Source organism: Xyrauchen texanus, chromosome 11 (genome assembly GCF_025860055.1).
Source record: "Xyrauchen texanus isolate HMW12.3.18 chromosome 11, RBS_HiC_50CHRs, whole genome shotgun sequence".
Lineage (NCBI taxonomy): Eukaryota > Metazoa > Chordata > Actinopteri > Cypriniformes > Catostomidae > Xyrauchen > Xyrauchen texanus.
This window is the reverse complement of record NC_068286.1, coordinates 6,458,427-6,475,772: the sequence shown is the minus strand read 5'-3', so window position 1 is coordinate 6,475,772 and position 17,346 is coordinate 6,458,427. Positions and strand designations below refer to the sequence as shown.

The 17,346-nt window shown below is 37.2% G+C and overlaps 2 protein-coding genes across 2 annotated transcripts; one reads left to right on the top strand and one right to left on the bottom strand.

The window, feature by feature from the left end:
• The first annotated feature begins 1,201 nt into the window (after positions 1–1,201).
• Positions 1,202–4,225, top strand: LOC127651593 (claudin domain-containing protein 1-like). Its single transcript, XM_052137495.1, has 5 exons — positions 1,202–1,243; positions 1,950–2,496; positions 2,675–2,782; positions 3,624–3,761; positions 3,995–4,225. The coding sequence occupies exons 2-5, from the start codon at positions 2,202–2,204 to the stop codon at positions 4,213–4,215; spliced, it is 762 nt and encodes a 253-aa protein (XP_051993455.1). The 5' UTR covers positions 1,202–1,243; positions 1,950–2,201; the 3' UTR covers positions 4,216–4,225.
• Positions 4,226–6,949: 2,724 nt separating this feature from the next.
• LOC127651590 (N-acyl-aromatic-L-amino acid amidohydrolase (carboxylate-forming) B-like) lies at positions 6,950–16,155 on the bottom strand. The gene is made up of 7 exons (XM_052137489.1): positions 16,029–16,155; positions 12,360–12,595; positions 9,678–9,873; positions 9,426–9,519; positions 9,221–9,328; positions 7,833–7,945; positions 6,950–7,161 (listed from the first exon to the last, which is right to left on the bottom strand). Exons 2-7 carry the CDS (start codon positions 12,593–12,595, stop codon positions 6,964–6,966), a joined length of 945 nt encoding a protein of 314 aa, XP_051993449.1. The 5' UTR covers positions 16,029–16,155; the 3' UTR covers positions 6,950–6,963.
• Between the last annotated feature and the right edge of the window lie 1,191 nt (positions 16,156–17,346).

Sequence of the window (17,346 nt, the reverse complement as noted above, 5' to 3'; positions counted from 1 at the left end):
CAATTTGGGGAAAAAAGTCAGAACTTCTTAAACTACTTCAAAGAGTTCTCATCAAAAAATCCTCCACGTGCAGCAATGACAGCTTTGCAGATCCTTGTTATTCTAGCGGTCAGTTTGTCCAGATACTCAGGTGACATTTCACCCCACACTTCCTGTAGCACTTGCCATAGATGTGACTGTCTTGTCGGGCACTTCTCACCCTTACAGTCTAGCTGATCCCACAAAAGCTCAATGGGGTTCAGATCCATAACACTCTTTTCCAATTATCTGTTGTGCAATGTCTGTGATTCTTTGCATGAAACTGGTGTTGAGCGGGTAGAATTCAATGAAGCTGTCAGCGGAGGACATGTGAGGCGTCTATTTCTCAAACTAGAGACTCTGATGTACTTATCCTCTTGTTTAGTTGCACATCTGGTCTTCCACATCTCTTTCTGTCCTTGTTAGAGACAGTTGTGCTTTATCTTTGAAGACTGTAGTGACACCTTTGTATGAAATCTGCAGTTTTTTGGCAATTTCAAGCATTGTACAACCTTCATTCCTAAAAACAATGATTGACTGATGAGTTTCTAGAGAAAACTGTTTCTTTTTTGCTATTTTTGACCTAATATTGACCTTAAGACATGCCAGTCTATTGCACACTGTGGCAACTCAAAAACAAACACAATGTTAAGCTTAATTTACCAAACCAAACAGCTTTCAACTGTGTTTGATATAATGGCAAGTGATTTTCTAGCACCAAATGATCAATTTATCATGATTACTCAAGGATAAGGTGTTGGAGTGATGCTGCTGCCTAGATTTGATCAAAAATGACTTTTTTCAAATATTGGTGCTGTTTTTTACATCAGAAATGTCCTGAATATACTTTGTGATCAGATGAATGCCACTTTGGTGAACTAAAGTTTCAATTTCCTACTGAAACAGCAAAATCTGTACATTATTCCAAACCGTTGGCTGCCACTGTATATAAATTCTCTCTTTCTTTCTTTTTTTTTTTTTGCCATTGTTTATTAAACCGATTTATGTCTTTTCAACAAACGGTATGGAAAGTGTTAAAGGGAGACAAACCAGCTAATACCACAAAATATAAAATAATTCATAAAAATACGATTAATTGACCCTGACACGCTTCTCTTGCACTCCTCGTGCCCGCTCGGATTAAAGATGTGATGTGCGCGCGCACGCTTTCCTAACCGGAAGTGGAGTCATCATCATCATATGCGCGAGGGGTTTGGACATTATGGTAAGTGACGTATTTGGCAGCAAACACCTTTTAGTTGCTTCAAACAAGCAGATATTTCTGATGTTTTTGTCATGTAGTAGATGTTTTAACATTATACACACAACAGGACACTCAAAGATGAAATTCTCGAGTATGCCGATAAAAACAAATACTAGCCTGTTAGCTTTCATGCTAGTCAACGTCAAACACCAAATTAAATGTCCTCATGCGATATATTGAGCATTACAATATTGTGTCTGTTACAAATCTCTGAATTATGTTATGTTTTATAAGTAACAGTCATTGAAATGCTTCGTGAGTTATCTTTTGTTTTCTAGATTATTAAATATATTAAACTCTGACCTGATAAAAACATTTAAGATGACGACTCATACTTGTGTTTTTTTTTAACTGAATAATACTTTTGTCTAAAGGGTTCATACTATATGTTTTTAAATTCACTTAGGTGGTATAAAGGTCACTGAAATGTAAGAATGTCCGAAATTGAGTAATAATAAAAAAAAAATCTCTTTAAAAAAATAACAACAACAAAAAAAAACGAATTTTCAAATGTCAGAATTTGAAAACATGGTCATCACAGAACATGTGTGTTTAAGTCATTGTCTGTTATGAATCGCATTTGTAATAACATAATAGATCCACACATAAACATCATCAATCATAAGATGAACCTTATTCAAATGTGCAACTACACTTTCTATTTCAGGTAAATCACAAGAGCCCAGGAGGAAGAGGTCTGACTTTCTGCATTGGGCATCACATGAAGATGATGTCATATCGTGAGAACAATCATCATTTATGAAAAAAAAAAAAAAAACAACACCAAATTACAGGAAATGTAATTTCTCCTTACATCAGTCACTACACACATCTACTAAAAGCAGAATTCATTGAAATTGTTGGCCTCTGAAGGCGGAAAACATACATATAGTTAATTACCCGATACATTGTCTAAACCATGGTTGACAACCGTTATGCCACAGCGCTGGTCATCGGATCTGTACTGAGCCTACTTGCCTGTGTCTATCTATCCATTGCCATGGGAACACAGCACTGGTACCAGTACCACAGCCAACCGGCTAGCAACGATGCAAATAATGGCTCGGATCTGCACAATCTGCGACAGGACTTCGAGGGAGAGGATGTGGATGAGCGGAGCTACAGTATGGCCCTGTTCAGGCTTAATGGCACTCTGGGTCTCTGGTGGCGCTGTATTCTAGTGTGCCAAGACTCGCACTGGTTTAAAGAGCCTCGTAAGGAGATTTGTCCTGCCATCCATCTTGTAGCTGTCTTAATGTTTCTATAGCTCTTTCTATCAAATCTGTAATGCTATGCTGTATAGCCATATAGCTTTAAGGTTGTAAACTTTTAGACAATCATTTTTTAAAGCCAACATCAGTGTTTGTCTTGTCCACTTCAATTTTTCTCCAGATTCAACATTGATGACTAAATGCCAGGCCTTTACTTTGCAGCAGCAGTGGGAATCCAAGTATAAATCCCCAGGAAATATCAACAGCGGAGATGATCTGCTGCGCACCTGTACGTCCCGACTCAAAAACAACCATGTACACACACCTAGCTACAGAAACTAGAGGTCGGCCGATAGTGGATTTTGCCGATACCAATAACTAAAGTGGTGAAAAGCCTGATAACCAAAATGAGTCCAAAATGAATTAATTACCAGATGCATTTAATTGTGCAATCTAAATCTCAATAATAACAAGAACAAATGTATATTTGGTGCTTGACATGGTACTTTTAATGCAAAAAAAAAGCCTGAAATTCAAAGTACAAAGGTCTATATTTAAATATTTACCAAATTAAGCTTTTTATAGCTTTTTTTATGTATTTACCAGATGAATAGTTTTGTGTGTATGTATGGAGAGAGAATGAGTACTTGTATTTAGAATACTTGATTATCTAATCAAAATGACAAAATATACATTGAAGTGAGGATAAAAATATTGAAAACTGCTAATGATGACAGATGTTGACATAGCAAATACCCACGAGGTGCCAGTGATTTTTATTTCACCTCTAGAGGCCGCTGTTATACTGTAGAAACTAACAGAATCCTCCAGTGCCAACCACAGAGAAACACAGAGGAATAAAACAAATATATCAGCATACATTTTTCCTGATAATCAATGTTTCCAAAAAGTAAATATTGGTACCAATTATTTAGTAAAAATTATGTATCGGTTTACCTCTAATGGAAGATAGCATGGATTTAAAAATAAACAAATGTTCATTCTGAATATCTAGTTAATTATTTGTTGTTTTCCAGACAGTTTTATGTTCACATGTTCTTGCTCTTTACAGTGTCAATTGCATGTTCTAAATGTCTTTCGATGTGTGTTGTGGTTGTGTCTGTTCTCAGACCTGTGGAAGTGTCAGTTCCTGTTGCCGCTGGTCTCAGTGGGTTTGGTGTTTCTAGGTGCATTGATCGGAGTGTGTGCCTGCCTTTGCCGCAGTATCACACCCACTCTGTTTGTAGGGCTGCTGCATCTACTTGCCGGTAAGACACAGAGTACAGAGTATGCACTAAACCATCGACAGTTGATTTGAATACGTGTTTTGTCATTAGTATGTGGCTAAGTTAATGACGCAATACACTAATAAGCGTAAAAATACATGAAACACAAGTAGTCCATTTAAAATTTGATAAACTATTTTTATTGATACTTTTGGATTAATTATAAATACAAAAGAATTTGAATATATGACTTGATGTATTTTGCTTGTTCACAGGCCTGTGTACTCTGGCCACAGTATGCTGTTTCCTCTCGGGTGTGCACCTACTCCATGAAATCTCTGAGCTGCCCGAGGGGATGGACTACTCTCCAGGCTGGTCCCTGTTTCTGGCGCTGGTCTCTTCTCCACTGCAGATTATGGCTGCTGCACTCTTCATATGGGCTGCCAGGAGCCACCGCCAACACTACACTCGAATGACAGCCTACAGAGTTGCCTAGGCAACAGAGGACTGACTATAGTGTTGCTCAAGCAGCTATCCGCTCTCACAAGAACCATGTCTGCTTAAGCAATAGCTTTACCACTAACAAATGAGCTGATCTTTTAGAAAGGTTATGAAGGAGACGGCATAATCGCACTACCCAATGTCAGTAGATTTGATTAATAGAACAGTTCACTAAAAATGAAAATTATGTCATCATGTACTCACCTTCATGTTGTTCCATGCCTGAATGATTTTCTTGTATGAAACCCGGAAAGGAGAAACTTTGAAGAATGTGCTAGTCGCTCTTTTCAATGTAATTGCTGTAAATGGAGGCTGGAGTTTTCAAGCCTTCAAAACGGATGCAAAAAGCACCATAGAAGTATTGTAAAGGTGTCATTTTTACACCATGTAAATGTAATTTTTCAGTGAGGTGAACTCGCGAACCACTGTGACGACTGCTTTTGTTTACGATAATTTGTTTACGAAGCGAACATCACTCTCATGAACTAAACAGGGACAGATGGATGTTACGTTTTTTTTAGTCAATATGAGCTTAAATTATCCAGGTCACGTGTTTAGAATGACATGCGGGTGAGTAAATAATGACAGAATTTGCATTTTGAGTGAACAATTCCTTTAACACACCGTCCACTCAAAGCACTCGGCTGTGAATACTTGCAACACATGAAGTACCTGCCTTTTTCACCACTCTGTTCAGCTCTGAGCTGTTTATCCCATAAACAGTAAAACAGAATTGCTCATTAACCACTAAACTGTCGCTCCACAATCAACATATTAAAGCTATAAACATATTATAGTTCTTCAAGGGCTTCACGATTATGTCATAAATCATAATTGTTGATTATTTCCCTTGATATTTTAAGCACGGTTATTCATTTTCATTAATGGAATTTACATTCAAATACTTTTGTTTGTGGCATCTGCATGCCATATTTTTAATTTAATTTATTTATTTCATTTAAACGCCTCTGATGCACCATTGCATTCATGCGCATAGAAGAAACGTAAATAGAAAACTGATGCAACAGGACCAGTCCCAGTGGAATGCTGTAATTGACGCTTCACATTTAGTTGCAGCAGTTTGTTTATTATTATTATTATTGATTGTGCAGCCCTGAGTACATTGAAGTCTTGAACTCGTGGTTCTTAACTGGTTTCACAAATTCAATTGACAGATGATCAATTAGATCGCTAATATACAGTAGTTTGATTAGAAGCACGGCCTTTGATGTCGACAAAAAAAGTTCATAAGCCTATTTCTTTTGCAATCCTTACCTTATGAGTACATGGTTAGTTGTATTGTATTATTTGCATTTAGCATTGTTTTTCCCTGCCGTCTCTGGCCCTATCGGAACAGACATGCAACCCATTTTTGTGTCATGACCCAAGCCCTCACTTTACACTTGACATTAGCCTGTGTAGTAGCTAATGACATTGCTTTTATGAAGAAGGTAGTACATTGTGAATGTGTTTTGCAATCCCAAGAATGCAGTAAGGTGTTGGCTTGGACTAAAAGACTGAATGTTTGTATCCCTTATAAGCATTAACCACTCTAGCCTTAGTGTGTTTTCCAAAATACTTGTGGTTGTGTTTGATTATGCTGTTTTGTTTAACATTTTTGGTTCTTTTTTTCCCCTTGAGAATGTATTTCATCATATACTGTACAATTGTTTAGTAACTTTTAGATTGCAGTTTTTATTTCCTATTTTGATGGTTATGTTTAGCCATTTAAAAGCATCTAAGCTGTGGTTTATATACTTATTTATAATAAGATTTTTGCCACTATTTTATTGTCTTGTAATGCAAAATCGTCAGTCTTTGATCGAATAGTGAGACATGTGATATCAAAATGACCCCCAGTTCGCTGTGAAGATGGGGCTGTCCGTGACGTGTCTTTCGGCCATCTCTGTAAGGTGTTATTGTACAGTCTGACAAGCAACGGTTGTAAACGACTGTAATAATGTCATAGTGTACACCCGGCTTAATGCATTGTAATATTTATCAAGTTTTGTTCAAGTTAAGTTGATTTTTGTTTTGTCCCTATAATTTACAGCCCTTGAGATGTTCATTGTTTTCAAAGCAATCAGGAGAGAGGGCAAAAACATATCAGCAATACAGAAAATAGGATACCTCACAATCTATAGCTCGCTGTGACATCATGATGGTGTCCCAAATACTTTCAATAGTTTTGCCTTTTTTATAGACATTTTTATACATGTTCCTGTAAAATGAACATTTTGCTGGTCACAATAAATACCTTTTCATCCACAACACTGTTGCCCATCTTTTATAGCAGAGTAAAAGGCATATGAGGCATTCATTGTGTCATATAGGTTTACAGTACAGAGTATACCTGAGATATCGGTTAAACAAAAAGAGATGTCTGCGAGATCTGTTAGATGTTTTCCATCTTTTCATTTCATCAGACTCAAATCAGATTGTTGTTTTTTATGATGATTTGGTAATCACTTAGAAATGCAAACTACCTTTTTTGAAGCCAATTTGTCCAATTGTTTGGTACAAGTTTCTTCATGTTATTAAAACCACGTAAAATGGGTACTTCATGTTTAAACTCATTTAAATAATGCAACAAACCAACTGAAAACATTATCCATGAAACACCTGCCATGACTTTCTCACTTCTTTCACCTCTCATGGAGTTTGCATTCCTGCACTTAAAAGCATTGTAAGCTGTGATTTATGGTTTATGTGATTAATGCATAAGTGGAATATTTTCTCTCGTTCAGTCTTTCTTTACTTGCACTGTAGGAATTGACAGCATCACCTTTTTTGCCAAGTGAAAAGCAATTCCTTTTTCGTAGTAGGCACATTCGTTGATAAAGAAAGGATGATGTGGTTCTTCCTCCTCATACTTCAAGGTTTCTCCAGAAAATGACAAAAACAAGGGATCACCTTTCTTGAGCAGGCAGAAGTCTCTGTCCTAGAACACAAGCCACATTTATGTATTCGTTACAACAGGGAAACAATATATATATATATATATATATATATATATATATATATATATATATATATATATATATATATATATATATTATTATCTTTTTTATGTGCATAAAGAAAATGAGAACTATTTTAGGGACCATTAGGATTTTTTTGCATTATGACTTTATATTTGGACGATTACATTATGGTTATATGAGATTCACCCTTTTGTTTCATAAGAACATTTCTGTGGATTCTGTGATACTGAGGCAACTGAGGACTATCTATAGGCCGAGCCCTTAAAGAAACAGTGCAGCTCAGAGCTGCCCCCCCCCCTCCAATAAAGATGTTCTTCGTAAATATTACTTACAATTCACATAGTCTATCCTGTATTTTCTGTCAGCTGTTTAAAATCAGAAATGGAGATGTCCGAGTCCCCCTTAGAGTCCGATACATCAATTAATTGCTCTTTTGAGTCGGTTCTTTCCAACAAATTGGTCAAATGGGTCTGAATAGGTTCATCTGCAGATCAGTTTAAATCATTCAGACAAAAGACTCACGTATTGACTCATCTGGAGCAGATTCTCAATCAGGAACTCAGATTTCTTTCAAAGTGGCACAAACTGAGAGAGATATAAATAATATACACGGAACAAATATCAGCACCTGCAGCTGTGGGTGAATGGCAGCGTTGAGCTCCTGAGTCTCAGGATCTCTGGGATAATCAATACTCCTCTGAAACATAAAGACTTCCATCTCCCCGCCTTCAAAGACTTTTCCTGAAAACACAAAAAGAAGTTAAAAATGGGAAATTCTGTCATATTTACTCAGTAGGAACAGTAGCAATAGTAGGTCTGTCAGGCTCCAAAAGTGAAGAAAAAAACATGTAAAAGCCCCAATAAAAGTAGTCCATACGACTTGTGTGCTAACACTGAAAAAAACAAAACGAACGAAACACATTTTTGAATCACGCTTTTTTTTTTATCCCCTTTTCTCCCAATTTGTAATCCCCAATTCCTACTACTTAGTAGGTCCTCGCAGTGGCTCGGTTACTCACTTCAATGTGAGTGGCGAAGGACAAGTCCCAGTTGCCTCCGCTTCTGAGACCGTCAATCCTCCAATCCGCGCATCTTATCATGTGACTCATTGTGCATGACACCGCGGAGACTCATAGCATGTGAAGACTCAAGCTACTCTCCGTGATCCACGCACATCTTACCACACGCCCCATTGAGAGCGAGAACCACTAATCGCCCCTCCCTAGCAACCGGCCAATTTGGTTGTTTAGGGGACCTGGCTGGAGTCACTCAACACGCTCTGGATTCAAACTCGCGACTCCAGGAGTGGTGGTCAGCATCAATACTCACTGAGCTACCCAGGCCCCTTGGATCGCGCTTTTTAAGTACATTCAACTTATGGACATTTTAGGTGAGCATAACTAGAAAACCTTTGTTAGACATACACAAAGATATTAGTTTATTCAGCTTTATTTACTTAAAAAGGAACAGAATCAAACTTTACAAAGAGCCACTGTGCTCTTGGGACCCTTCAGTGCAGCTGAAATGTTTCTGTACCCTTCCCCAGATCTGTGTTGACACAATAACGTCTCTGATACATAAATGCAGGCAAAACACAAGGGTTTATGGGTATTCCTCACAACCTCAGTTGAGTTGATTGTACTTAAAATCATTTAAAATTATGAAGTCAAGGAAGTTCAAGGAAATCACAATCATCCATTTAGTGTCACTATATGTTCACCTTATAATGAATATTTTGTGTTGTACACATTAATGCAAATTAAGTCAAGCTAAAAATGCAATAACGTTATGGTTGTTTTTCTGATGTATATTCCAAGTCTTCTGAAGTCATAAAAAAGATTCTTCAAAAAGTCTCCTTTGGTGTTCCAATGAAAAAACATTTAAAGCAGCAAACAGGGTTGGAACTACATGAGGGTGAGTAAATAATGACAGAATTTTCATTTTCCATGAATTAGTAAAAGGTCTACTACTGCATATAAAATTTTGTAAAATACACAATTAAGACACATTTAGTACCTGAGTTGAATTTTTGGATCCATTCCAATGTCACCTCCACAGCCTCTTTCATGACGTTATAAATGTCTGCCCTGATGACACCATGCGGCTGCGGACCAACCTCTATCGCTATGGAAACACAAGTCATAATCCTCACCGTCTGAGCATGCATTTGTGGTTGAGTATACAGAAAAGGAAATTGAGTGAAATGAACACAATCACTTACAAAAGCCATGCTTGGACACAGACTCCAACGAATATGCAGCACTTATGGGAATATCCATCAAGACCACTCGCACAGGCACTTGGGTTATCTTTGTCTTAAATGTGCACACGACAACACACCATCAATACACACATGCACACAAACATAGAAGCACGTTCTGCTCTTTTCATATAGTTGATTGTCCATCCACACAAACAGCTTAGGACACAGTATGGGGCTGTTGAAGCACACTTGATGTTTTTAATGTCTTGCCTGTAAGTATTTGCAGATGTGCAGTGTCATCCAGTCGTTGATGTTGTAATGGATGAGAGTCAGGCCCATGTTAGAAGTGGTGTTATGGAGGTCACAGATCATGTCTATGGCACCTGCAGACCCCTTCGGCCCCAACATAGCATTCAGTTCCTGAGCTCGCCGCACTTCATACGGGCTGCTGTCTGTAATAGGAGAACTATAAGAGAAAGATGATTTTAGATGCACATAATAAAATCAATCTATTTAGAAATTCACTGCGTGTTTGAACCCAAAATCAAACTGAGAAAAGAAACTATATTATATACAAATAATTAAAGCATTTTTTAGGACAATTAAGATATTTATTTATTTATTATTGCATTGTGGCGTAATTTACCTAACAAATAAAGTCAACACGAAATGGCGCATTTAATGTAATTAAAATGTACATTTGTAAAAACGTATTAATTGGAATAACTTGCACCGATGGATCATGCACAATAAGACCAGAGAGTTGTAAATAGGGTCAATTTCATATTGACTTTAGGCACAACTTCCACCTATTGTCATTACTGTAATGCATCTGAATGTTCTACTTTTGAGTTTTTTATAATATACATATTTATTTTAATTAAGGTAAACATATTATAGGCAGACAACAAATGCATAATTCTACCATGATGTAAAATCCTTCTCAATTTAAAGGGATAGTTCCCCCAAAAAATGTAAGTTCTCTCATCGTTCTTTTTTTATACTGTAAATCTACAGTTTCACTTTCACTTCCACATTCAGACACTTACTGGTAGGAGCTGGTCAAAGTTGTAGATTTGTAGTAAAAAAAGGACTTCAATATTGATCTATTTCTCACCCACATCGATCATATCACTTCTGAAGACATGGATTAAAACACTGGAGTTTTATGGATTACTTTTATTCTGCCTTAATATCCTTTTTGGACCTTCTGAGTTCTGGTCACCATTCACTTGCATTGTGAGGAACAACAGAGCTGAAATATTCTTTTTAAAATTTGTGTTCTGGAGAAGAAAGACACTCATACACATCTGGAATGGCATGAGCACGCGTAAACGATGAGTGAATTTTCATTTTTGGGTGAATTGTCTCCTTAACTGATACAGTGAATTCATAAAGTATTCAGACCCCTTCATTTTTTTCACATTTTGTTATGTTGCAGCCTTGTGCTAAAATGCTTTAAATGATTTTATTTCCACATCAATCAACACTCCATACCCCATAATGACAAAGCGCAAAAAAACTTTACAAATTTATTAAAAAGAAAAAACTGGATATCACATTGACATAAGTATTCAGACCCTAACTCAGTACTTAGCTGAAGCACCCATGGCACTTGACAGCCTCAAGTGTTTTTGGGTATGATGCGACAAGCTTTGCACACCTGGATTTGGGGATTTTCTGCCATTCTTCTCTTCAGATCCTCTCAAGCTCTTTCAGGTTGGTTGGGGACCGTCGGTGGACAGCCATTTTCAGATCTCTCCAGAGATTTTCGATTGGGTTCAAGTCCGGGTTCTGGCTGGGCCACTCAAGGACATTCACAGAGTTGTCCCGTAGTCACTCTTGCATTGTCTGTCTGTGTGCTTAGGGTCATTGTCCCATTGGAAAGTGAACCTTTGGCCCAGTCTGAGGTCCTGAGTGCTCTGGACCAGGTTTTCATTAATGATTTCTCTGTATTTTGCCATGTTCAGCTTTCCTTCGACCCTGACCAGTCCCCAGTCCCTGCTGCTAAAAAACACCTCCACAGCATGATGCTGCCACCACCATGCTTCACCGTTGGGATGGTACTGCACAGGTGATGAGCGGTGCCTGATTTCCTCCAGACTTGACGCTTAAAACTGAGGCCAAACAGTTCAATCTTCATTTCATCAGACCAGAGAATCTTGTTTCTCACAGTCTGAGAGTCCTTTAGATGCTTTCATGTGTCTTGCACTGAGGAGAGGCGTCCCGTCTGGCCACTCTGCCATAAAGTCCAGATCGGTGGAGTGTTGCAGTAATGGTCGTCCTTCTGCAAGTTTCTCCCATCTCCACACATGATCTCTGGAGTGACAGAGTGACCATTGGGTACTTGTTCACCTCTCTTATCAAAGGCCCTTCTCTCCTGATTGCTCAGTTTGGCCGGGCGTCCAGCTCTAAGAAGAGTCCTGGTTGTTCCAAACTTCTTCCTTTTAAGAATTAGGGAGGCCACTGTGCTCTTGGGACCCTTCAGTGCAGCTGAAATGTTTCTGTACCCTTCCCCAGATCTGTCTCGACACAATCCCGTCTCTGATCTCTGCAGGCAGTTCCTTTGACCTCATGGCTTGTTTTTTGCTCTGATATGCATTTTCAGCTGTGAGACCTTTTATAGACAGGTGTGCCTTTCCAGATCATGTCCAATCAATTGATTTTGCCACAGGTGGTCTAGATACAAGTGTAGAAATGACTCAAAGATGACCCAGAGTAATGAGATGCACCTGAGCTAAATTTCACGTGTCACAGCAAAGGGTCTGAATACTTATGTCAATGTGATATTTCAGTTTTTTCTTTTTAGTAAATTTCCAAAGTTATCAAAAACTGATTTTGGCTTTGTCATTATGAGGTATGGAGTGTAGACTGATGTGAAAAAAGGTATATTTTGGGTTGAAATGTGACTCTTGAAAGCTTCATAGGCATATTAGGATTTCCGTGCCTCACCTCAGTATGGCGCTACTGAAGCAGCGGTTCATGTCGGTATCAATGTATCTTCTGCACTCTTTCACAGCCCGTGGGTTTGACAGCACTGTTGTTACAGGAATGGGCCACACACCATCTCCATTCACTTTCCGCTGTCTCTCCATCTCTCGCACTACGTACACACCTGACAGCTCGTTGCCATGAGTACCTCCACATACGGCCATACGACCCACTGCTGGCAGGAAAGTGGATCCCATCTACAACAGAAAAGTAATAACAATTAGCAAATGGCGTTTTGCCTTAACAGTGTGTTTTACATAATTACTGCTGTATTGTCTCATAAGCCTTGGTCAGTTATTGATAATGGTGATTTACAATACATTTACATTAAAGGAATATTCTGGGTTTGTCAACAATGTTTGTGGCATAGCCTAATGTTGGCTGTCACAAAAAGTATAATAAAATATTAAAAAAGCAAAAATTGAGGTTGCAGTGAGGCACTTACAATGGAAGTGAATGGGCCAATTTGTAATCCTTAATTCGGCATAAATTAAGATTTAAACAACATTACAGCTCAAATAATAAGAGTTTTAACACACTTTTAAACTTTTATAAAATAATTATCTTCACATTTCGAACTTTAAATGCTTACAAAATTGGCCCCATTCACTTCCATTGTAAGTGCCTTGATGTAACCTCGATTTTTTAATTTTTTGTTTTTGTCGAAATTCATTTTTGTAGTAATCAACATTATGCCACAATTGCTGTCGATTGAACTTGTACTGAACCCGGAACATTCCTTTAATATTTTTGGCACTGGCAGACACATAAGGAACCTCACATAGGTTATGCTGTGCATGCAGTCACAGTAATAAATGTCCGTAATTTTAATGGTAAAAAAATGTAGAAAATGTTACTGTAAAAAGTTGGTTAATGTGTAGTTACCTTAATATAAACGGTAAAAATTGACAAGACATTGACATATATTTCAGCTAATTTTACAATTCGTTTTTATGTTTTTAACTGTATAATTAACTATAATATATATATATAAAAAATATATATTATGTTTAAAAAGAGAATACCTGTGTTTATTTATTTATTTTACGGTAAACTATTGTTGAAATTACGGAAAAAATCAATAATTGTGCATTCCCAGAATTCTCGCAGAGTGACCCATCACATTTCATTATATTTTAAGGGAATAATTATGTTTCTTCTTATTTGAAATATCAGTTACAGGATGTATATCAGTGTGTTCTGTTTAGGGTCACATGTTTTGTGTTTGTGTGAGTGACACTGTACACTGTCTATACATGTATATTCATTATTGCTCCTAGAAGGGTCCAATGAACTAAAGGCATCATATGGGGTTTTGTAGTTACTAATGTGTTTAATGAAACATTTTAAAGTGAAAAGCTGACTTTTATAATTCCAGAAGGTTAGTTAATCAAGTTTATATAATTTAATAATATAAATGTTAGTGAACCGTAAAATAAATACTCTGTTAGACCTTACCGGGTTTCTTCTACAGTAACATACTGTAACAGTAAAAACCTGATAACGGTAACCTACTGCAATTGTTGTGTACGGTAATTTACTGATTACTGTAATTGGTAGCTGAAGTATATTACTGTAAAAATATCAATTGTACAGTAACAGCGCGAAACTCACGCTTATTTCCTCATTAAACATCCGTGGATTTGCACGTGATGAATTCGTACGAGTTTATGCGAACAAATCGTGCGAGATCATACGAAATAGCCAACTCGTAAATGATCGGGTTGGCCCTGCTCAAATGCAGCTTTCCCTCAGACAGGTGTGCGGGGCGTCAGGGGTTAAAGTAAAGTTTGTCTCTCCCCGTCGGGGGAGGAGGGAGGCCGAGAGAGAGACAAAGCCAAGATTACAGTTTATTATCGTTACAAATATACAGTTTATCTTACTACCAAAACCAAATGCTAGGATTACGAATATTATAGAGGCAAGTTTCATTGATAAACGTACCTGCAGTTGTCTCTGTTTGTACTCCATAATAAATGCTGACGCTGCATTTTTCCTCTAGAAATGCTCTGAGATCAAACAGAGTCTTCTTATCTGCATGTTAATGCAAATAATTACCGGGATTTATGAATTTTAAAAAGTCTATAAACGCAGTGTGGCAGGGCGGAGGGCGGGGCCGGGTCGTGATCCTACACACCCGGTCCCGTATTAGGCTAATTAAGCCTCCGAGGGATAAAGGTCGACTTCAGAGGATCGTGCGGGAGAGAGAGATCATTAACGGACATGTCCGTCATGTGTGTGTTTATGTTGTCTTTTAAGTTTATCATTAAAACTATTATTTATATCGTCAAGCCGGTTCTTGCCTCCTCCTTTCCATTGATCCCTTCACACGCAGAAATACGTAAACCCCTCAAGAAAAGACGTTGTGGGTTTTGCGCCAATATACATCTACAGTAATTTGCTGTATTTAGTTACAGTTTCTTACCGTATTAATTAGATAAAAAGTTATTAATTAATGCTATTAATGAGTGATATCACAGAAATTACCCATGATGCAATGCATATTACAGTTAAATGCTGTATGATTATATTATAGTAATTCACGGATCATTTTACAGCTATTTACCCTATAAACTACAGTTAGGGTTAACAGTGTAGGCATCAAACATTACATCCTATAAAGCCTGAAACATGGTCACTGTATTTTTTACGGTAACTTTCTGGAAACCACAACTGCCGGTATTTTTCCGGAAATTTAACAGAATTTTATTTTGCAGTGTGGATTAACATTTTGGCATTCAGAATCTAATTGTAATATTATTGTAATATTATTATCCTTATTTTAAATTTAAATTTTCAAAATCTTCATTTTTAAGGTTGCTGACCAGCCTAACCAGTTAGATGATTAAAAACTATTTTAATTGCAAACTTTGCTTTCATTTTATAGTTACTGATTTACAAAACTGCTGATGAAGTTGATAAACAACGCGCTGGTAGATGATAAAACAATCATTAAAAGATCCTAAGGGGTCGGTGTGGGGTTCAAAAGGGCAATGCATGACATATGTCTCTAAGTCATTCATTCACTATTCTGCACGGTTGCAACCGTTTGCATAGTTTGAATAAAATATCAACACAATAAGCAAATATTTTCCAACAATCATCTAATTAAGATATAAGTCAAGAAAGCTGCGCTTTACACCTAACAGCACCCATAACCATTATTTAATTAAGTAAACATTACTTCAGTAAGTGCCATCCTTCTGCAAGAAAACATAGTTGCTAATGAAGTTTTGTTATGCAAGAAAAATAACAATATGCTACAAGTGCCGTGCAGTTTAAGTGGAACTATTTCAGAACATTTGTATTTATTCAGTTCTGTGGTTTGCATTATAGCTATTATGCATAACTGAGAGACAACATGGATATTTGCACTTGCACATTCACCTGTCACACAATCAGCATCTGTTTTTATATTAACAACACGTCTAAATAGCAGCATGTTAGAAATATACAAAGCTTCCCTGCTTAATCTGCATTCTGCCAATCCTTTAGAAGTAAACAAAATGATTATTTAAACAGCTTAATCCTGACAGTGCCCGTTAATCAGCTTGTTTCCTTACGTCATGTTCAACAACTACATGCAGCGAACATGAGCAAAGATTGCAAAAGAAAAGGAAAAGGTCCTACCTTTATTTGTAAGACAATAGTATTGGTGTTCTACTTCTTTGTGGAGTTGCTTTCGCTCTAATACTCTTTGAGTTAAGTTGCACAAGGCGTCAGAGACCTTTGGACACACGGTGAGGTGTGACAGGACAGGGACATGGAGTAACCAGTACACTTAAAATCTACTTAATAATTTATGTTTGAGGTGAGAACATAATTATATTGTGTAAAGTCCAAGTAAAATTCAACAGTCTTAAAAATGTTATATGATTACTAGTGTATTGATTTTAAGTGTAATGGTTTAGTATATTCTACAGCTGCTTTCCTTTTTTTTTTTTTTTTTTTTTTTGCCTCATATTATACACACGAGGTCAGTGGTGGCTCAGTGGTTGAGGCTCAGGGTTACTGACCAGAAGGTCGGGGGTTCAAGCCCCAGCACCACCAAGACGCCACTGTTGGGCCCTTGAGCAAGGCACTTAACTCCAGGTTGCTCTGGGGGGATTGTCCCTGTAATAAGTGCACTGTAAGTCACTTTGGATAAAAGCGTCTGCCAAATGCATAAATGTAAATATAAATGTCATATTAATTGAAACTGACTACATGGAGTATTTGTACTTGAAAATGTTAAAAATGGTACTTGTCACAACACAGGGTAGTTGAAGGCAAAGAGTAAATAACATGGGTGACTAGTGAGAGGACCAATACACTTTCCCTTATACATTCAGGTAAATGTTAACCTCAAATCTTGATGTAAAAACAACATGTTGTATGTCAGCTATCTATGTAAAACTAATGTAATGCAAAATGAAATGCTCTCAAATGACACACGCACAAAAGCTCTTTCATTTTCCCTTTTGGGTCAATGATGTGACTCTCTTTTTTTTTCTTCTTATCCGGATCTATTAGTTATATATTAAAAAATACATAAAAAATGCAATTCACAAAAAACAATTACTTGAATATACCTCTACTATGATGAACACATTTAAGCATTTTCTGAATTTCTCAAAGTAATTGTGATATATACAGTATATATACATACACACACACACACACACACACACACACACACACACACACACACACACACAGGCAACCAAAAGTTTGGACTAATGTTCAGATTTTGCTGTTGCGGAAGGATATTTGTACTTTAATTCACCAAAGTGGCATTAAACTGATCACAATGTATATTCAGGACAGTACTGATGTAAATAACAGCAACATCACTATTTGAAAAAAGTCATTTTAGATCAAATCTAGGCAGCAGCATCACTCCAACACCTTATCCTCGAGTAATCATGATAAATTGATCATTTGGTGCTAGAAAATCACTTGCCATTAT